The sequence below is a fragment of the Apteryx rowi genome, unplaced genomic scaffold (genome assembly GCF_003343035.1).
Source record: "Apteryx rowi isolate R43461 unplaced genomic scaffold, aptRow1 scaffold_394, whole genome shotgun sequence".
NCBI classification, from domain to species: domain Eukaryota; kingdom Metazoa; phylum Chordata; class Aves; order Apterygiformes; family Apterygidae; genus Apteryx; species Apteryx rowi.
Genome location: NW_020450463.1, coordinates 481,427 through 503,967, shown reverse-complemented (window position 1 = coordinate 503,967; position 22,541 = coordinate 481,427). Strand labels below are relative to the sequence as shown.

The 22,541-nt window shown below is 43.9% G+C and overlaps 2 protein-coding genes across 14 annotated transcripts in view; both read right to left on the bottom strand.

Annotated features, from left to right (window-relative positions):
• Positions 1-431: 431 nt before the first annotated feature.
• CUNH8orf76 (chromosome unknown C8orf76 homolog) lies at positions 432-9,105 on the bottom strand. 2 transcript variants are annotated; one of them, XM_026074666.1, is made up of 6 exons: positions 8,898-9,105; positions 8,441-8,536; positions 5,569-5,712; positions 4,251-4,768; positions 1,864-1,996; positions 432-719 (listed from the first exon to the last, which is right to left on the bottom strand). In XM_026074666.1, the coding sequence occupies exons 1-6, from the start codon at positions 9,012-9,014 to the stop codon at positions 513-515; spliced, it is 1,215 nt and encodes a 404-aa protein (XP_025930451.1). In that variant the 5' UTR covers positions 9,015-9,105; the 3' UTR covers positions 432-512. The 2 variants fall into 2 exon arrangements, with proteins under 2 accessions (XP_025930451.1, XP_025930452.1); XM_026074667.1 differs by lacking the exons at positions 432-719; positions 1,864-1,996 and adding an exon at positions 2,003-3,882.
• A 7,796-nt stretch (positions 9,106-16,901) lies between these two features.
• ZHX1 (zinc fingers and homeoboxes 1) overlaps positions 16,902-22,541 on the bottom strand; it is a 29,301-nt gene continuing 23,661 nt past the window's right edge. For 4 of the 12 annotated variants that reach the window (XM_026074653.1, XM_026074654.1, XM_026074655.1 and 1 more), the window contains one exon: positions 16,902-20,675. The gene's annotated coding sequence lies outside the window, so the exon portion shown is untranslated. The remainder of the gene's footprint in view (positions 20,676-22,541) is intronic. The other 8 variants (XM_026074658.1, XM_026074661.1, XM_026074656.1 and 5 more) reach the window with 8 other exon arrangements.

Sequence of the window (22,541 nt, the reverse complement as noted above, 5' to 3'; positions counted from 1 at the left end):
GGATTGGAATTGTCCTTATTGACAATTTCTCAACATAAATATATTTAAGATTCCCAGCTATCCAACTTTGAACGGTTAATCACCAGAATATCAATTAATCACAAAATATTAAAAATTTAAATTAAGAAATCAGCTAATTCCACAGCTCTAAATGCTGCAACATAAAGTTTCTTGATACCAAATTTTAAAACTGGACATCATAAACCAACCTGCCACTCCCAGGGCATCCCAGGTCCAAAGAAATCACAAGTGCTTCAAGAACAACTTTGTGCAGTTTATGACTGAAAGCTACCTTTGAAACTTGAATCACTCAGCTCAATTTTATATTGGACTTATTCTGAATACAAACAAATCAGTGAAGAAAGAAAATGTTGGGACATGATGACTGTAGAGATTTATATATATTCTTAAAAGACATACAATAAGAATGCTTAAAAAAATACAATACGAACTTTATTGCATATATCATTCCATCATCACCTGGAGATAGGAGAATAAATACAGTAAAACCTTTAAATTACTGAAGGTGGGCTATATATATCTGAATAAAATTGTCTGTCAAAGTGACATAAATCATCTTGGAGATTTCTGAACCATTTGATTTCAAATTCTGTAGCTGATGCAGTGACCAGTGATGACGGCGCTGAAGGGCCTRTGCATTTTACCTCACCCTGAAATTCCTCTTTTATTTTTTCTGGTAGAAGATCCACCCCCATAACCTGCAAACAGAGTAAGGAAGAAGATGGGAAACAAGAAAATAACTTGCAGGGAAAACAGACAATATTACATTAGTAAAAGATCTTTACATGAAAAGCCCTTTACACATGAACCATAAACCATCTAAGAGAAGTTTCCAAGTCATGATCCAGTTGTTTGTGCATTGCCTTCTGTAATAAATATGGAAAACTGAGAGCCTGAACTTCACAGCAGCACAGCCCCTCCCAGCTTCTGGCTGTGCTCAGATGTGGGGATTTTTACTCTCCAAATATGCCCACTTTAGCAACAGCACCAACACTGATCTCCTACTGGGGGCCAGGGTCAGACCGGGGCAAGCAAGGAGAGAAGTTTCTTTTCCCAATCTTCTTTTCAAAACCAGAGATATTCTGCACGCTACTGCCCTCTTATGGATGAAATCCCGCAAGATTGCCTGCCAACTTGGCAATGACTTGGCTTTTACTAACTCAAAGCCCTAATACTGACAGGAAAGTGAGAATCTGACTCTCTGATTTCCTTGGGTTCCTTGATGTGAAAGTCAGAATTCCATAAATGACACTACAAATGTTTAATCTTTATGAACAAAGCCATACAATATTACTCTCCTCCTCTGTAGTTCTTTAAAACTAGAACCCAATACACTGGACAGACCAAAGAAATAATGTAAAATAATGTCTCTGGCTTTTTTGCAAATCTGCTGAAAGAATGAAGTGTTAATAATTCTGTGGCCCTCAATATAGTCTCCACTTCCATTCCATACGTGTGATTCACTTTGTGGCTTCTAAAGTTCCCGAGATAAAATTTACGTCGTAGGAAAACGCGCAGTGACAATGATTGAGAGCATCTGMAAATACAAGTCCAATGAGAAGCTTAATAACCCAGACCATTCCCACAAGAAGACTCTCAGCAGACCAAAGACAGGCCCCTATGACACAAGCCAGTGCTGTGCAGACGTCAGTTCAGCATAATGCACTCCYGGGCAACCCGCCCGGGCTAATATATCCTGCTTTGCAGCACAGCTAATTAGCTCGGAGGAACATCGCACAAACAGGACTGGGTATCTGAACTGGCTCAGGTACCCCAGCAGGACTTGACCCTGGGCTGTCTGCAGATATCTGAGAACTCCCTCGCAATGAAACATACCCTTACCTTGGTCATCAACAGCAAGGAGCTTTCTTTTAAACCAAAACGTTTCACTTTGTCCTCAATTTCTTTTTGACTTTTTATGTTTTTCTCCAGAACAAAGGAAGACTGTTGCAACTGTGTGAGCTGAAGTAAAAGCCTGAAGTGAAAAAAGTCAGTTAGAAAAGGCACAGCTGCCAAATGGTAAGTCAGCAAACCCCAAAACAACTAAAATATAATACTTCAAAACAGTTCTTCCTGACTTTTGCTGACTGCAAAAACTGTGGACAAATGAATACATCTATCTGAATCTACTATGGTTGTGCTATACCACTGCTATGATAAAAGTACTTAGAAGTACTTCTGAAAAGCAGTATGCCAAGTTCCTCTGGTTGCTCTACACAAACATTTTTCTCCCCATGTATTTGTCACACAATTCTAAAGTGAAGCTCTGCTCTGCTAGCATTAACTGTGGTAAATCACATGCCCCACATCCTTATTAAGGTCTAACAAGACAGCAGTGCACTGCTGCATACAGAAACGACTACCTTTGTAACCCGAAGAGCTAGAAATCTGGGTGGTTTAGACACATATCAAATATCCTCACCACATGAGGCAACCCTGAGATATGTTATAAAATCTTTCCCTGCAATTTGAAATTCAAGGAGGTGCCCCGAAAGTGAGCAGCATGATTTATAAAGGCTAGATGTTGCGCTCACAGCATGGCTATGTGCCACGGAGGGACCTCATCACCAACTGCTCGACCCGGGAGAGCAGCAGCAATTTCCAGAGTCACCCTCACACAAGGCCTGTGAAACCTTTCAGCAGAGGAAATATCTGCGTACGTTCAGACAAGGGACCACCGAGACATATCAGTATCATTACTGAGACCTTTATCCATAAAGTAAAAACAACAGCAAAAATAATAACTTTCATCACATTTACTGTTAAATGAAGTAGAAATAAAAATGGAAAGGGTTTTTTTTTGAGTGAAATATGTTTGCTTCAAAATTTGCATCAATTCAATGTAAAAAGAATGAACTCTCAATGAAAACAAAACAAAACCTTTCCTCCATTTTTTATTTTGTTGGCAAAACTAAGAGAGTCAATTATTCACAGTGCTTTAACACAGAATCTTATTTACTATATAAATCAATACTAACATCCCTTTCTCAGCTGAAATTTACCCTGCCCATTGGTTTATGCAACACTTACATGTCACTTAAAACTCAGCAAACTTGAATATATTAGACAACCTATTTAATGCATAAGCCCTGGGCAGGGGAGAAGCTTACCCTGGGCAAGATTAGTATTCATTATATGTATCTGCAAAAATAAACCACAGTAACGCTTAGTCTAACTGTGTAGCCAAGCATGGAAATCACAGAGTTTGTAAGTGCCTCAATGCTGAACCATATACACTGAAACAAGAAGCACAGATTATTTTAATATGAATGTAGTTTTACTGTTCTGGATCAGTATAAAATCTATTGAACTTCTCCCAAGCAACAATTAAAGTCATCTTCTCTCAGTTAAAAGTAATTATATCTGTTTATATAACTTATGTTATTATGTGCTTATTATATAAGCACAGTTAAAAGTAATTATATCTGTTTTTGCATTTCTTAAAACTTGCCTTCATAGGACAGTTGTAAGGTGTTCACTGTAAACATTTTCAGAAGTTCATAAAATAGCTTTAATATCTTCAATGATTAACACATTACCGAGAAGCAAGAGAAAAGAAATCAAGACTATTTTAACAAAAAACAGTTCCTAATTATCTCTTTGAAAGATTATGTTTGGGGGAATTTGTTTTGTGCAAGGGTTTTAGGAAGCAATGTAAAAAAAAGAAAGAGCATTTTAAGGCAGTCTCATCAATCAGCTGTCACAGAGTTCATTTTTCAACCTCATCCATTATGCAGACTGGGGTATTATTAAAATAACACATTTTCTCTCAAACATTGAGGCTTCAAACAAATCAGGCAGGTGGTACTCACACAAGGCAGACTGGCTAGCCTTTCCGTTTGGAGAGTTCGGTTGCTGCATCTTTAATAACAAACCAGCAAACAGCCATGCTCTAATAGGAGTATTTGCAGGAGAACAAACCCTTTTGTATGTAATGATTTGAAAAAGATTCATATCCTGAGATCATTTTAAAAATGCTTTATTCTTCAACTATATATGACACTGGTCTACTCTTTCCACTTGAGTTTAGGTTGTTCACAACTACCATGTTGGTGGGCTTTATTTCTTAGCTCTCAAGCAATAGCAGGGTGCTCTGGGTTCATGTTGCCCATACAGAAACAAACATTTAAACTGAAAATGTAAACTTGCAGTATTAAGGCTGGGAATAATATGTTTAAAATTGTTTTTGGATTGGGAGAAAACATTATTCTAAGAATATATTTAGTTACCTTGCTCTAATAAATGAGGCACATGCTTTTATCCCAACTTTCTTCAACATGTTCCTCTCCCAGGATGCAGAGGCTGTGTGTTTCCCTTCGTCCCTTCTTTCTGCTTCTTCTGAAGTGCAGAGGAATTCTTTTATTATTTGGCTGTTGCTACAAGTTACTGGATTTTTATTCTTTGTTTCTATAGCAAGGCTGGACCAAAAACATTCTTTCTGGCTCTCTGAGCTGTGAGACTGGAAATTAATCTCTCTTCCAGTCGATGTTTTGAAATTACTGTCACTTACTCCAACCTCTTCAGACTGATTTAGTTTCATTTCTGGAAAGAATAATGGAGACAGATCCTGTAAAAGGCTCATATAAGCTTCAGCAAGCAACTTCCAGTACCAAGGGTTGAAAGGATGTAAGCAGATCAGTTGCTGTAGACACATGATCTTTTTTTCTACATTTTCCAGACCCTGATAAATGGCAAACTGCAGGTTGAGAACAGTCGTTAAGTGATCCGTATTAGTAGCACCATTTCTCTATAAACAAAAGAAAATAAATTAAAACCAGGAGTAGAACCACATCATCCTTCACTGCCTAAGAAAATGTCTCTTTGAATAATGACGCACAAATATCTGTAAAGGTAATTTTTTAATTGCACAAAACTGTGTCAACTCTGTTAAATATTTTAAATAATATAACATGATATAGATCATGCATGATCAAGTTGACAGCACTCCCCCTAGTTGCCTTGTCCAAGTCTGAAAGACAAAAAGGTCCCTGAATATTGTCATTTATTTGCCTTCAGAGTTTTATACAGCTGCCCTTCTTTGCAGCATAAACACCTTCTGTATAAAATAAACAGCAACAGTAAAATCTTAGCAGACTGCCAAGCATCTGGACTTTTTCCTTTATGAGGAAAAACTCACTTTGTGGTTAGATACTCTTCTTGGTGGCAGTTTGGCAGGGYGTGTTTGGAAATAAAAGGGAGTTTTGAACTGTCACTTTATAGTGGAAAGATTTAAACACTCATTTATCCACTTTCTTATAATTCCTATTACATTACATTAATTCTGCCTGGCAGAGCATGATATTTCGTCCCTTCCAGGACTACCAGCCTCTTTGGACAGGGAGCTCATTGTGGTACAGGGTGTTCTGATTTCTAAAGCGTGATTATAYCTGCACTGACAGTTACCCTCTGTTTACCAGATACTCTGAGCACTGAACATCCTGAAGGATTATACACACGAAGGTTATTTTTTGAGAAAATGGTCCACGTGAAAGAATTACTAGCAATATTTTTATGTTCAAAGTATAAAAGAAATATTACATTATTTACCAGTTTTTCTGCAATATCCAGAGCCTCCTTGTGTCTTCCTAGCCGAGATAAACACCGAGCCTGACCCTCTTGGACATCTCTTCTCATTGCAATGTTACTGGCAGGTAGGAGCAGTAAGCAGCTCGAGTACTCACACAAGGCTTTCTAGTAGGATGTTGACAAAAAGAAAAGCAAAACAAAATAAAGAGACATTTTTATTTATTTAAAGGCAAGCCTGACAGTAAGCTTTGTTTATAGTTATAATCTAAAAGACTTACAGTCACAAAGAGAATTCAAGAGCTGAAATCCAAATTTTCATTTCTCCAGACTAAGCTACCTCCTACTGCTAGCAGTGCACGAAGGCCCTGGTACCAAACAGCCTGTCTGAGCCGTGTTCAGAACGGCCCAAGTCTGGACAGTGATAAGCAACCTCAGTCCTAGCTCAAGTTTAAGCCCTGTCAGGATTCACAGATTGTCTCACCACCTCTCTCCACACCACAGGCTTGATCCAGAAGGGTTTCTAAGAGCTCMTCTACTGGCCCGGGCCCTACATGACCCAAGGCGCCTTTCTTCTAGCTGACAATTCAATGATCAGAACGCTCATCCGAAATTCGGGAGACCTGGTTTCAAATCCCTGAAATTCATGAAGAGATGATTTGAACTGTATGCCCCTCACCTCACATGAATAATCACCAAGTCAGAGAATACTGTAAGGAAGATGATTCTCCATCATTCCTGTAAGGTGGTTCTAATTTGCATGAAATAATTAAATATTAATTGGGCTAAGGAAAAAGACAAGAATGAGCAATACTCTGTAGCTTAATGCTCAGGGCACCCACCAGGACTCCAATTAACATTTAAATACATTATATTAAGTATTTCATGATGGCAAGACAGGAATCTTGGTTCTTCCCCCTCCGTGTGAGTGCTCAGACCAGAAGACTAAAGAGCAGTGCTCATTCTCCTATCTCTCTAAATGAATATTTAATTATTCCTTGCAAACTCGGATGGTTCTGACAGACAAGCTTAAAGGCAACATACCCTAAACACCTTCCAGCATAATGGCTGAAACCTATTTTTTCCCTGGCAAACATCAAGTTCACATTCCTTCTCAAGCGAGAGAGATATTTCCTATGTCCAGGGAGTGCAGTAGCCATGGGGCAAATGGATGTGAGGAGGTCTGCAGAACATTCCTGTTTGCCTTGTTTTGTGACAAAGGGATATAACCCTGGCCATGCATTGGCATTATGACTCCCAAGCGGATTCTGCAGTCAGCTATATCCTCGTGGTGATCCTGTATCACCAGTGTCCTTGGCGTTTCCTATCAGGTGGCCCAGGCTGACATAAAAAACATTATTTACAGTGAGCGGAGTGAAGAGATTACTACCCGCACTTAATCATTACCAGCCTGCTTCCTGAGGTCAGTGCTTTCAAAACCGCAGGCGTAATTTCACATGCAGTCACTCTCTACCCTGGCTCTATCACGGTAATCCAGGTTAGTGTAAACACTTAACTCCAGAGGTTTTTAACATGGATCTTTGTGACAGAAACAGGTTGGGAAGGAACCGTACGTTCTATTACACTAGCAGATCTGAGGGCGTGTCATTCTGGCAAGGGAGAGCACAGCAGCAAGCAGCAAGGAGCAAGGAGCAGTAATCTCTTCACCTGGGTCAGCAGCCAGAAGAGGCCGTCTAACTGCAGCCTTAGGCATCTCTCTTCCCAGCACACTTTTATGAATCCCCTCAAGGCACCTCAACTAGGACATGGGAAAACAGATTTGTCAAGTATAGCCAATGTGGCAGTAAGGCTGGAATAACAGCAAGAAGCAGGAGTCAGCACAAACTGAAGTAAAAAAGGATCCACAAATACAACGGGCAAGGCAAGGTGAGTACTTTCAGGAGTTGACCTGAGGACTATGAAATCAGGGAGCCCGTAACGCAAAGCATAATCTGGAACCAGAAGCTATCAGAGTTGAAACATGGGCAGGAGAGGCTGATTTGCAGCAGGAACAAGTCTGAGCTAACTGGATCCTGGAATTAGGACTATAGAGGCTGGAGAGCTCAGAAGGCGGGCAGTGAGGACAGGGACTAGGACTACAGCAGGCAGGAGCACATATGGGGAACATAAATGGACCCCAAAGGCACAACAAATCATCCAGAGCAAGGCGAGGCAACAGGGAGATGGCACAACCAATGATGAGGCCCACAAGCCAGCTGTCAGTCTCTGTGGATCCTGACTACAGTCAGCTGTAATGTAACAGCTGGGGAGCTCAGAAGAAGGTCAACAGCAGCCAGGTGGTTGCCTGTGATTAACCACTTTGGTGGGATATGACAGTCCTATTCTGAGGTGCCAAACTCACCCCATGAACAACATAGAAATTTGTGTGCTTAACTCAGGCTGGCTATGATTTCACGATCGCAGATGCCAGCTTTGATCACTACTGAACCATTCAGACGTACAAGTTTGATCTGGCTCGGGTCTGGGTGCACATCACAGTTTCTGTTGAGCTGGCCAGAGCTTATGTTGACTTTATGCAGACTCCAAGAGAGGAGATGATATCTGACTGCAAAAGCTTGCCAGAACTGAGTTATCTGTTATTGCTTAAATACATTTTAACTAGCAGAACGATGCTTCACTAGATCAATGCTTTTGGTCACTTGGTGACGTGGCTACGCTGCTCTCAACACGAACCAAGGTGCTGTCAAGCTGGAGTTACTGTATCAGAAGATACCACCCTCAGGCCACGGCTCAACCAGGAGGCTAACGGTTAATCGCTTAACATACCCAGGACTGCCAAGTCATCTGCATTTAATCTCTGACAACCTTTTCTGTCCAAGGCCGTGGCTCATCCCAAACCCCCGCTCAGCTGAGGGGATGGGCACCATGCAAATACCTCAAACTCTTGCTCCCTGTACGCCAGGTCGCCCAGGAATTTACCAGCCGTTAGGATTTCGGTGTCATCCACGCTGTCCGTTTCCTTGCAAAACCACTGCGAACACACAGGAAAGCGGTCGCGGTGGGGGGGAGAGGGAGATGTTTCAAACTACAACCGTCACGCTGAGATCGCCTCCTCGGCAGCTCCCACCGCCCGAACCGAACCGAATCGAACCGGTCCGGTCCGGTCCGGTCCGGCCCCGCCCGCAGCACGCGGCTCCCCACCTGCCCCGCCCCCCGGCCCCGCCAATCGCGGCGCGCCCCGTTTATCGAGCCCCGCCCCGCCAACCAACCCCCGCCCCCGGCTCCGCCCCGCTCCTCGCGGCCCCCTCACGGCTCGTCCCTCCCTGCCCCCGCCCCTTCCCGCTCCGGTACCGGGCGGCCGCGGCGGGCACCCGCCGCCCCCCGCTCCTCACCCGGGGCTCGCAGCGCTTGGCGCAGTACGGCGGGCCCCCGCCGCCGCCGCCCGGGCCTCTCTCCTTGCTCTGGGCGAACACGGAGTCCTCGAACTCGCAGCCCAACGGCAGCTCCATCGCCTCAGCCGCTGCCCTCCCGCACCATAGAGTGCCGCCTAGAGCGAGCCCCGGGCTGGCCAAAGGGGGGGCTAGCGCGCCCCCTGCTGGGCCGCGCCGCTGTCTCGGAGAGAAACCACCGAGAGCGGCGCACCGGCGGCCGGCGCGTCTCCCCGGAGGGGCACAGAGTTAAGGAAGGTGTTGGCTAGAGGGGATGCTCCCGCAGCCGCAGAGGAGCGCCGAAGCGAGCGCCGCAGGTGGGGGGGGGGTGCTGGCACCGGCCATCTTGGATGAGGGCAGGGGAGTGGAGTGGAGCGGCAGTCGGCAGGCGCGGCCGCCGGCCCGGGCGCGAGGGGAGCGCAGTGGCGGGCGTCACTTCCAGCGTGCCGTGCGCGCGGAGCGCGGCATGCTGGGAGCTGGAGTCTGCGGGCGCGAGGGGGGCGCCATGGGGGAGGCGGTGACGCAGCTGAGATAAATGTGCGCGCTGTAAGCCCCGCTCAAAATTAGGGCTGGTTACAAGGCCAGAAAGATCAGAGGCGGTTGTGCTAGAACGGTCCTTGTCCCCCAGGCTTCGCCCACCTCACGGGGAGTATCCCTGGAAAACAGCGCGGTCCTCTCTTTCGGAATAGCTTGTGACACCTGGTTTGGGKCGTTGGCATATTGGTTTTAGGAGCTGGGCAATAGGGGTGCAGCTTGGGCTCGGATTCGGAGCAGGACCGTCGCCCACAGCTCTGGTGAAGATCTTGGTCACCAGTTGTCTAAATGGATGTTTTGTAAAATACTGTAGCAAAGGCTTGAACCTGAGTTTCCCATGCTTAGATAAATTAAACGCATAATCATAGTGTCACGATGTTCGTGTCTGGGCCTGGTGCATATCCTAGGGTGGCTGGGAGTGTAGTTCAGTAACTTTTCCATTTGATTTGGGTTCTGGCCCCAAGCAGAACGGGAAACTTGTGACATCTTAGTCTTTCAGAAGACAAGATTTTCCAAATCTCCCTACACTCTACATTGCTGTGTGATGCGAAAGGGGGACATAGCAAGAATAGCAAGTAAAGCCTGACCCTAGAGCTTCCTTAGGAAGCAAAGACTCTCAGACATACTGTAGCAGGTTAACAGCACCAAGCTGAAGTCGTATCTGTTCCAGCTTTCTGCCCTTCCTCGTGGCATTACCATACATGAAGCATGTATTATGTTCTAAGTGAACTGCAGTGTTGTTTCCTCTCTCTGCCTTGCCAATCCTTTCATCCAGAAAGGTCTGTTTTGGCTCATCTGATTGCCATGTAAATTTGGGGAAGGTCCGCTGAGGGGTTATCCTTGTACAGAAAAATGGACTAATGAATTTGGCTCTACCAGAACAGCCTTGGAGGCCAAAGCTCTACTGGCAGGGTGAATTGAAAGGTTTCCTTTTAGTGGAGATGTGAAATATGTGGGGTGTTTTGGTTCTTTCTGACTGGCTACATGCTCAAAATATTCTTCCATGCCAACATAGCTGTGACTGCATGTGGCATTAGCTGACATAAATCCTTGGGGTAGAAACTAAACTTTGGCAGGTAGATTTGATCAGAAAAGAAAAGGGAATTGAGTTTGTTTTTGTTTGTTTGTTTGCTTTTAAGTTTGCTATTAAGCATGGCAAATAAACCCTTCCGAGCACAGGAAACTGCTGAGCAAGCAGGTCTCAGGGAGAATCAGGAGTCTGCTGCACATGCTGCAGTCTTTTATTTACAAGCATCAAGGCAGATGAACACCATCAGAGCTTCTTGTATGCGCACACCAAAACCATCTAGTTTCTGCATGTGGACTGCTGTGATGAGCTTCTGCGGGACTGGCCGAGCACCCAGGAGTCAACCTGCAGGCGTGAGCACTGCTCGTGTCCGACCAGTTACAGAGCCTGCAGCTCTGCTCACGTATACTGGACACACACGCTCCTTTCCCACTCCCCCAGGACTGCCAGTCACGCTGCAACACACCAGTTCAGTCTGACGAGTAAAGCACTGAAGTCCAGCAAGACCATTAAGAACAAATCAAAGAGAAGAAAAACTGAAGATGAAGCATGAGTAATCAAACTGAAATGTGGCTCCAGCTCAAAGCAAAACACAAAGTGCAAGGCACTGCCAGGGGCAAATCCAAGAGCAGCCAGTTGGCTGCGAGCTCGGATTGTGGAGGCCCCCAGGGCTCGGGGTTTCAGCCATCCTTGCCTCCGAGGATACCAGTGTGGTCTGCGAAGGCTCGGTGTTGCAATGCAGAGAATGCCTTTGTCTGGTAAATGATAGGAGAGAAGCAATTCCTGAGCACTGCACGGGGGGCCCAGCAGCTGACTGCAGGGCTTGAGTCATAACTCACAGGCAGAAGATTGCTTCTCCCCTTCCCCCACCTCCCCTCAGACGCCTTAAAAGGCTCCTCATATATTAGCTATAGAAATACAAAAGTGCAACTTTAGGAAATTCCTGTGCCTTGTCAGCACTGGAGATTAGCTCCATTTCTCCCCTAAGACCCAAGTCATCAGTGCAGCTGCCAGAATACGAGCTCCCACTGTGCTTAAGCAAAGCTGTTGGCCTGAGTTTGTACGGCATGATTTGCAGTGGTGCCGTTAGCCTTGGTGTCATGCAGGAGAGAGCAACATCTGAGCAACATCTCTGCAAAAGGCACCTTCGAGGGGCTTGGGAATACCTGGGCCCTTCGAGAGCCTGCACTGCTGCAGCTGCTCCATGTAGACGTGCCTTCAGGGATAAAAACAAGCCCCCTAAAGGCCGCCGAGGTCTTACTTCACTGCCAGCCTAAACCACCAGCTCAGCATATGAAAATCAGACTAATAAAACAAACGGGCTGCAGTAAGTTGCAGTTGCTTAACAAGTTCCTGTGCATCAGCAAAGCTATTGTAACTGTTCACACGAGCATGGCTAGTACCACTGCTGCGCAGGGCTGCGACCCAGCTTCAAACCCGGTGAAGCCAGTGTGTTTTATCTTGCAATCAGGGTGAGCACAGAAAAAGCCTGGACAGTAAAGACAACTCAAAGGATAGGTAGTGATTTGTTGTGCTGCCATACCGCCTGCACCTTTGGGCCAGGGAACAAAAGCACAGTGTGGCAGACAGAGCCCGTCTAAATCCCCACAACCCTTCTTCTCCCGGCCTTCCAATCTACTCTGAGGCAAAATTAATTCAGAAGAATTCTCCCCCAGCGGTTCTTTAATTGCTGATGTTGTTATTTGTATTGTGGTAGCCTCTATGGGTCCTCCCCACAGCCCAGGCACCCTTGTGCCAGGAAGGGAACATGCACAACACAGGTTTCAGCGACCATCAAACACACGCAGTAGAAACTAGAAACCTCGATTGGCAACTAGGGCCCTGTTTGGGTAGGCACTACCCACACACGTCAGCGAAGGAACAATCCAGCTCTCACATGGTTTATAGTTTTATTAAAATATGCTGGGAAGGAGCTGCCCTTGGAAGAAAGCAAAAGAGAGCCTAGTTCCCTCCTCAAAGCAAGAGCACTGCCCGCAGTGAAGAGAGCAGTGAGGCCCATGGGGAGGGCTCCTCAAAGCATGGGTGGTTCCCGAATCATGAACTGGATTCTTCCAGACGCTGTGAAATATTCATACTTTGAGGGAAGATTCGTTTTATTTTTTTGACAGTCTTAACACAGGCTCTTCCCTAAACATGTTCATGAAAAGAGAGACGCAGCTCTTTATTTGCAGACATTGTCTTGCTGTCTCCGTGTATCTCTCTACTTACTGTCTCTCGCCTTTTATTTAGATTGCAAGTTCTTTGCAGTAGAGAGCATCTTTCATCCTCTTTGTATGGTGGCAGACCTACGGGGACACTCTCCGTGACCATAACACAGGAGGGCAATACAAGTAACATTTCAGGGCTGGGGCACATGGGCTATGACCACTGCAAACAATAAAGACAAGTGGAACTGATCCAACAGACAAAACTGTGCCGTTAAAGCTCTGACAGATAAGCCTCTAGCAGATCGTACTATGCTAGTTTGAGATGTAACTGCAGAGCTCAAGAGCAATCGTCCTTGAACAAGTGGTCACACTGAGGGTGGCCACAGACTGACACCTGGGCCAAAGCTCCCAGAATCCACAGATAACAGCTTCAGAAAAACAAACTTGTCTCAAACTCAGTACATCTTTACGAGGTGCTGGCAGAAGTGGTATGAACCTCCCTCCATCTTAAGCTAGGTGAGAAACCAATTCAGCCATATGTGACAAAGCAGCAGCTAGATTTGCTAAATCCAGATCTTACCTTAGGGAAGGTAAACCCAGTACTTAGCAAGGGCAAATACAGGAACTGAAATGGTTCCTTACTCCTAGAGGGAAAAACAAAAGTGCTCCAGCACTACCACACACTGAAAAAAGGAGAATAAATTGAAACCAGGCAGTATTAAAATGAGAGTGTGGAGGCCAGCAGTTGAGCAGAACATCAAACCAACCATGCAGGAACAGGTGACTGATAGGGTGAAGACAACCAGAGTAGCAGCACTGCTTCGCCCAGCCTGCACTAGCACCGAGTCCAACAGGCAGGGAATCACCATGGGAGCGAGTAAAACCATGGAATTTGGCTTCTTTGTAAATTATCAGGACATCCCACAGTTCAAAAAAGATACAAAAAAAAAAAAAAGGGAATGGCAGGTGAGGGTAGAGCATCATGTAAATCAGAGAGTAAGAACTTCATGCTGTTAACAGAAGCCAAAGGCTTTTCAGGAATTCCTTAGGACAGATAGGAGGACACATCCCCCAAAAGACAGTACATTTGGCTGATCCACCTTAAAACAGTAAAGCCTTTCAGACCCCTCGTAATCCGTGATAACTGGGCCATAATCCTTCCCCCTCTGGCCTCACAAAAACCAATAAAGCCATTATTGCCCAAAGGGTGCACTAAATACAGATGTGTTCAACTATTAATGGGTATTGCAAGTATTTGCTGTCTAGTAACAAAACCGGTGAACAGAACGGGTGCACCCTTGGGTGCATGAGAATGTGGCTGAAAAGAGAAAAAAGCTTTTTGGAAAGAAAGAAAGAGTAAGGCGATCCGGTGCCTAGGAGAATCTCAAAGCAGCGCTCTTTATTTGCAAGTCTGCACCTTTTCAGTACTGCTACAACATACCTGAACTACTTTACTCACCCCTCGTTACAAGCACTAAGGCTGCAGCTTTATGGCGAATGGCTGTGTTTGACATGACGGTTATCACAAAGCGCAGTATCTCGTATTACATCTACTGCTCTAACGGGGAAAAATGGTCTTGCTGTCAGCTGCAGCGAAGAGTTCGTGTGCCTCCTTCTGTGCCCCCTTTCCAGTTTTGTCAGCGGGTCTCAGAAACCTCCCTGCCTTCCCCTGCCGCAGGGCAGTTGTTGCTGCTAATGAAACCAGGCTGTGGAGAGCACAGCGGACTGGTTACCTCTCCAGGTGAAAACTTTACTACTGTGAAGTTGCCAGGACCTGGCAGGACTAAGTAGCACCGAGTAGCAGCTCCTCTAGGACATCATTTAAGCAGCCGGATTTGGCTGCTGTGAACCTCTGTTGTAAGAGCAGCCATGGAACTGAGCTGACTTCCTACAGTATTGCTGTCTTGCAGGAACAGAGGGGAACAAATCCAAACAATTAGGGGGAAAAAAAGAAAAAAGCTACATTGGAGAAATATACCCACGGCCCAGGATTGCCCTGGAATGACCCTCACAACTTGTGGTCTTCTCCAGTCGCAGTCTCTTTTTCCATATGGAGGCTGACAGGGGAGACTGCCTCTACAAGGGAAACAAACTTTTTTTGATTCTCCAGTGTCTTGTTTCCCAGGCAGCTTCTGCCCTGCTGGAAAGGACCAGTGGAAATTGCTATTAAATTTAACTTGTATGGCTTCATACTTGCCGTGTACGAGTATCAGCGGCTGCACAGCGGCTGAGGCAAAGCAGGGGGAAGGCACCGCTGAATGCACAAATGCAAACAAAATGCAGAAATCAAGAGTGGACTTTGCTCTAAATTAGTTTCACTTCCAGTAATTTGGGGAAGGGAGCAATTGTGAGAGAAGAACACCGTGAAAACATACGTTAGCAAATACAGCTTTTAACACTGCGCTGTCAGTAAGAAAAATGGCCGGCCACTTCCATCGCGAGACTGGAGCGGGCGTCTGCTCCCGCGCTTTGTGGGTGCTGGGCGCTGCGCTTGCACAGCAGCCGCTGCAGCTGCCCTTCGTCTGGACCCGCTGCCCGGCTGCCTGAAAGAGACGGCAGCGTGGGGAGCGGCTACAACGGCGTTAGGATTTGTATCATCTCCACCGGTGCAGGACACATCACTGAGAGGCTCTTTCTGCGGGGCCTCTTCCATGGTAGTCCCTTAAGACAGGTTTCGCTCTAATTCTGTTTTTTGCTATTTGGATTTCATTTAGGAAAACTGAAAATCACTAAAAAAAGAATTACTGCCAAACACTGACCTTTATTTTCACCCAAAGACACAAATCAACTAGGTGAGACAAACAATTTCTCTCCCTTTTTCTGTCTCCTTTTTTTTTTGTCTACCAAATAAATATTTTAAAATAATAAACATTGGCTCAGCACTGAGCCTGTAAGGAAACACACATGGGAAAGGAATTATTCACAATACTAACAGTTCAACATTATTGCAGTAGAAACATATATTCAAAAGTGAAACATATAAATATATTCAAAGGTTTCATTTTACAAGATTTGAAGTGCAACAAGTCATTTAACAACCAAAAATGTTAGAAACCCCTGTCAAACAGCCTGGAGACCACCACCAGCAGTGTTTCAAAGCAAAGCAAACCCCACAGGGAGCAATTTATCATCATTCTAGGGATCACTGTATGGTGTAAAAAAGAAAAATAAGGCAGTGCACAAAGTGGCTTAGTATTTTAAATTATTAAAAATGCCATTTGATGATAGTATGAAAAGAAAGGGAAGGCGGAAGGGGCTGGGAAGAGAAGACTGGGAGAGGGGAAACAACCCACAAAGCCAGCTGGTCTCTTGTGAAAATATCGACTAAATTGCAGCATTCCAGAATCACTAATAAAGCACTAAATAAAAAAGGTAACTGTTTAAAAATGCATCATCCAGGGCTTTTCAGCAACTCCCTCATTAGCTGGCAGATCCTTGAGTAAACATTTTTTCCTGTTTTCTTCGCTGAACTGAGTAAAACTATTTGGACAACGATCAAGCTGTATTGACTCCTGGCGCTTGTCTACACCCTTGCGCACAGGTCACTGCTTCTGCTAGGGATGTCATTTTTTTTGGACTGACCTAAGGCAAAGCATAGAAAGTTATATCAGCTTCAGCTGCTTTTTCTCACCCAGGGATAGGTCTGCAGGCAAGATGCCAGGCCTCCAGCGCCATGAGGGGAAGCCTGCGGGCTGAGCTGCACCCCGGGAGCTGCAGCGGGGCTCCCCCAGCGACGGCGAGTCCCGCTCGCCCCAGGGCCGGCCGGAGCAACGCAGAGCTCCTCGCCGCAGCAAAGGCACATTTCAAAAGCAGCCCCAAAGCCACAAGGTGTGATGTCCAGCTGAGGAGGGCTTCGGGGAGGAGGGCTTCCTAACTGCCCCTCTTTCCCCACCCCGGTATTTTAAATGTGAGAATAAAGAGCATCTGCCTTCATCAGAAAAATCACGCGAATGTCCCAGGCCTGCTGATACGGCAGAACATTTACCAACAAACAGTTTTAATAACTCGCACGTGAACCTGACCTCATGCTGGCTCTTTAATCAAGCCAGTCTCCCAAATTTAACACATCTGAGGAACCAATGAACTGCAGTTTTGTGCAACAGGAAAAAAAAAAGAAGATACTTGAAAAGATCTGAATTGCAACGTTTCCATACAATCGTGGTTCCTCCCGGTTTCCACACAATCTTTTAAAAACACACACACTCAGTAAGGAGAGATTTATTCCACTAYTTCTGTTTCAAATTTTTGGTACAAAGTTTATTTTCAGAAGTTCCCACAGGATGCTTTCTTCTACCAGCGTCTTTTAGGGTTTTTTCTATCTCTGATTTATTTTCTTTATCTGTTGAAGCAAAAGCAATAATTGCTACAGAAAGCAATAATGGCGATATTACAAATATTTTACAGCAGCATTCATTCATTTCTTTGCCTCAAAAAAATAATAAAAATAAATCCAAAGACAAGATCTGTACTGCCACAAAGGCTTCGGTTTGTCATGTCAAGAAGTATGCTGCGTTCCCATATATGAGTTGTACAAGTCCAGCACAACTTTCCAAGTTTGTGCAGAGCCTGATAAATAAGACACAGAAATATCAGTTACGTTATACTGTTTCTAAGAACTTTTACTCTGTAAAATGTTTGGTCACTCAAAGCTATAAGCTTAATCACATATCAAAGAACACAGGCAATAAAGCCCATCTTACTAGAACATATAGTAATAGGCCAAACAAAATAGAGGAGGACAAAATCTAGTGGTCACTGAAGCCTCTTCAAAAAAGGTCTAAAACAGAATGTTTCCATCATGTATCAGAATAAAAACGTACTGTATTAAAATTTGATTTTTTTTTTTTTACAAGCTGTCTTTTAACCAGTCTTCTATTTACAGTGCAGAACTTCTGCCAACTGCAGTAGTTTAACTTTGGCACAACACTAAGTTCCAATCCTTTTGAGTATTCAAGTCCTGTGTGTGTCCAAAAATTTTCTTGGTTTCACGAAAGATTAGGCCCATTCACAGTTAACCAGTTATCTTGAACTTTTTCAAGAATTGCTTCCCCTTCACCACATTGGGCAGCTACAAAGGAAAGACACTGTAAGCTATTGCATCAGTCAAGAGAAACTCGTCATTCTAAACAATAATAGTATTGTTGCTTCCTTTAACATCACATACACCAGACAGATCACACAGACTGCTACATACTGGACACCTTCTAAAAACCGTGCTGGTCGTTAGTGAATCGTCTTCCTCATACTTCAAATACATAACAACGCATTAACTTAATTTCATTTCACATGTCAAACAGGACATTTAAATATATTGCAATATATTATAGAAATTGCAAAGCTCCATCATTTCTGTAAACGAGATTGACACCTGTTAACTCTCCTGTGCACATGAAGAGCAGTACCTAGTGCCACATTTTCTATACAATATAAAGCCTTCCCAGGTAGGGCAACTCATTTTTAGTGCATTTCTGTACAGACTGTAAGTATACATGCAGATAATCAACTGAGCAAAACTGAGAATGCTTTTGTGAGCTGGAACTGAAGGGGAGGAACATTTCAGAATCATAATGAAGCTCTTGTGGTTCATCTTTTCGTATCACAGACGAAGACGTGGCAACTTGAACTCTTCTGTCATTCTAGCAGATTCTTTAGGGAAACTTTCATGATAGGTATCTAGTATTGAATAAGCATAAGGAAATACTTTGATCAATTGGACACAAATATTATGTACCTTAACACATTCTAAGTTATGCAAAGTCCAATGTTTATATAGAAATCTTACTTCTGTAATACTTTAGAAACCAAAAGTCGTATTTAAGCCATGGTATTATAACCAAGGATCAATTACTTCATCTGCCACTGTAGTGCTACCTGCTCGAATCAAAGAGGCGGCCTTGCGCTTCCCAACACGCGTCGAGCGGGAAGCGGAGGGGAGTCCCAAGGCTAACCACAGCGAGCGCCCGACAGGGCTCAGCGACCGAGCGCTGCAGGCAGCCAGCCCGCTGCGGCTCGGCAGGCAGCCCATCGGGCCGGCTGCAGGTGTTCAGGACGAGCTGAGCTGCATCCATCAGCTACACTGACTAGCTCTTCATCACTACGCATGGATCCCATGACGTCTTGCTCAGGTGCAGACATTGACACACCGTTAGACGAATCCCACCTTAAATCATGGAAAGTGCTACAGGATCCTTAATTACTCTGTATTTTACAATGTTGTGAAAGTCATTTTTGCAATGAGTATCCACTGGAAAAGTGCAGATTCTCTTCACTGCAGAAGGGGGAAAAAAAAAMCCCAAAGCTCAGGCCATTATTTTGAAAATACTGGCTGTAAATCTTCTGTGCTTCAAAAATCTCCCTTTTCTAAAAGTGAGAAAATAAAGAAGATATAGAAATTTGAGCTATTGGGTGTTTATAAATAGCTGTTAAGGGGATTTTTCACCTTCTTTTACAACTTACTTCATTTTCAAATCTTCTCCTACAGCATTTTAATACATAATCAAAACTCAAGTAACTTGACCCAAGAAGTTTGTGTCATGCTACTTGCTAAACCTGCTTATCCGAGGATATTAAAAGCTTGGAGTGACCCAGCACTGGTCTTCATAGGGAACTGAGCCCTCTACTAGTCTTTTCCATTTCTAATTTATACAATCATCCCAGTCATTCTCAACAACGCTCAACAGTTTTAATGATCTTTGATCACTGATATTTCTCCTTCCATTAGTATCTAATGTAGGTAAAGTGATTCCCCAAGAAACAGGAAATTAAATCAAATAAAATAGCTATATTTTATTGCACTCACTCTATTTTTGTGCATTCGGGTTAGGGCATGGATATTTAATATTACAGAAGCTTAATGCTTTATCTTTTCTCCTCAGGAGATATGAATATAGACAGATACGGGACTGAGGTGCAGGACACAAATTGATACTGTCATATTTACTGAAGCAAACACTGAGATCCAACCTAAATACACAGTACTCTATAAGTGCAAAAGGGAAAATGCTCTCCACCTTAAACTACAGCTCGGTTACTCAGCAGTCAGTGACTAGTTGTCAGAGACTCTGCTGTGCTCTCATTTCGGAGGAAAACGGAGGAGTTGAATGCCTGCGTCTTTGGGCTTCCTGGCCTACAGGACTGCATAAGGCTATGAATCACTTTGTATGGGCTCCAAAAAATCCTTTCTCTAATCTGTAGAGGAAAAGGAAGTGCTTTTGCCTGCCTCAGAGTTCCTTGGTGAGTAGGAAGAAAATAGGCTTTTGCCCAAAGTCAGCAAATCATGCATTGAAAAAATTATTTCATGTTATGTGTCCACAATGCATTGAGCTTCCTTCCCAATAATCTAGCTACAGCTAGGAAGTATACTGCATATAATGCTGTGAAAAAGCAGGTTTAGAAATGATCCTGGACAATGCTCAAAAATTGAATGGCCTGATTTGCTATAGTGTATTAGAGAAAATCCACTAAATTCTAATCATGAGGTACTAGATATCTTTCCTCTCTTTGCTTTCAAAACAAAGCAGAGCTTTCTAGGTGCTAAAAATGAGTGACTGCAATACTTAACTTACTTATTCTGTCCAAACAGCAAGARTAAAACTTGTTTTGCTTATTTTCAGGTAAGTGAATTCTGCAGGGCAAGCAAAAGCCAGAGTCTCCAAGCTTCTGCATTTTCCTTCCTTTCCACTTCTTACAAGCCAGTGTCAGTTCATTCGAACCTTCTAGAAGGGATAGGTCTGACTTTCTTTTTACAACTAACTCCCATTTTGGGGTCATTAGGAGGTTGATAAGGGGAAGACAGCACTACTTGGATGGAATCGTTCTCTTTCATTGCCCTCAGAAGCTAATGCAAAACATGCCACAAGCAGCACGACACAGTGATAGGGGATGCCTCACCTTGTTCTGACACCACTTTCTTTCCCCCCTCTCCCTCTCTCCATCTGGCACAGGATTATCTTTATTCTCACATTAGCCGAATTCCAGAGACAGCAGTAACTAGCCTAAATCAGATCAGGTACCCTTGGCAGAAAGAACAGATGAAAAAGGAAACTCTACATTAGTTCTGGAGTAACTCACGTTCACAGCTAAATTCGAAAGCGGTGCTGTCAGCAAAGACCGAGAACCACCCAACAACCTAGAGGTAAGATCTGAGCAAGACCAAATAGTTTGCTCATCTCACTTTCAATGATAATCATTAAAGCCTGGCTCATAACTAGCTCCAATTTCAGAAAACAAATATGGAAAGCATACCACAGGCTTGTTTACACACAGATATTCTGGAAAACAGACAAAATCCCATATGGACACTTATTCCAGAGCAGATGTACTTTCCTAACCCATTCTTCTCCACTGTCAACCTAGCTCACTCCAGGTGGATTCCAAAAAAATGTCCAAGTGTAGATAAGCTACAAGAGGAAGTCAGGCTGCAGAGGTGCACCATGGATCTGAACAGTGACACTCAGATTCATCAAATTTAGACACTTGCTGACATGCTTAAGTTCAGAAAGTTGCCTCTACGTAACTAGTAGAGAATGAGAACATGCTGTATCCCCTCCATCCCCCAGGCAATTTCTGTTTCTCTCAGTTGTCTGTATAACGTGCCTTGGCCACCTAAATGAGGCATGCAGGGACCTATGGTTAGATGAGAAGAATCTGGGCTAAACCACTGCTACCAGTAGCTTTGAGTTCCCACCTGCCACAATCCCAATACACAGATAAAACAGCCCATCCTGTCACACCACCAGCATGCTGACAGCTCTCTTTATGCTTCTTCTGTCAGTTCTGATGAAGGAGGCTTCTGGAAAGGTGTCTGCCTCTCCCCAGTACACAGTGCAAATATACAAATGTTGTAAACATGCAATAAACTGGTAATTAATGGATTCCATTTTTGCAAATAGAAACAGGAGACAGATTATGAGCAGTAATAAATGCACATAACTGCTATCTTTAGAGGTGAACCTATTCAAATTTTTCTCATCCTTGGCACTACTTAAAGGCTTACAACATTCATCTAGCCTTAAGGAAATGTGGGTACTCTGCATCCCTGAGGAACTGACCCACAGCAACTAGTTTCATGTAAATCCTGTATTCTGTAAAAGGATGATGCCCCTCAACAGGTTGTAAATACTGTTATAGCCACTGGAATATACAGAACTATAATATTTACAGCAGCTGAAAATCTGACCCAGTATACTATCAACCATCATCTCTGATCATTTTAATGAAAGCAGACTTCCATCCAACTATATTTAGTCTGATAAACAATGTGTTTCCTCTTCCTTTGTTTTTCAGACCAGATGTGCTAAGGTCTACCATTGTAGTTGAGTGTTATTTAACAGAACACTGCCAAAATGGAAAATCTCCCAGTTTAATTATGTAATTAACTCAGATCTTTACTTTTTCCCCTCTTTTTAAAGAAGGTTAGATTCAATGCTAAGCTAAATGCAGTCTCTGCTAACAAAAAAGGGAAATTTATTTAGGCAGGTTATTTGTTTTTGGTGGGGGGTGGGGGGGAATTAATTCTGGCTCACCCTAAGAATTAAGGCAACTCCAGATTTTGCTTGCTAGAGGCATATTTCCAAGAAGTTTAGGGATTTGCTTTAATATTTTTGAAAATCTAAAAATAGCATGTCTTTCCCTCCTTGTTTTGTCCTTTCCCACTCAGCAAGCACTGAATTCTGACCCTGTTTTCCCAGCGGAGCTTGAAGCCAACGTGACTTTTTCTTTGCTAGCATCTGCAACAGCCTCATCCATACAATTACTTGCCAAATGAGAATACTTCCTAACCACTTTGAGCAGTCAATGCTACTTTCTACTAGTGCCAATATAAAAGCAGGCAATGCTGGCAACAGCAGCACCAATTCAACTCCTTCTTTTGACACCTAA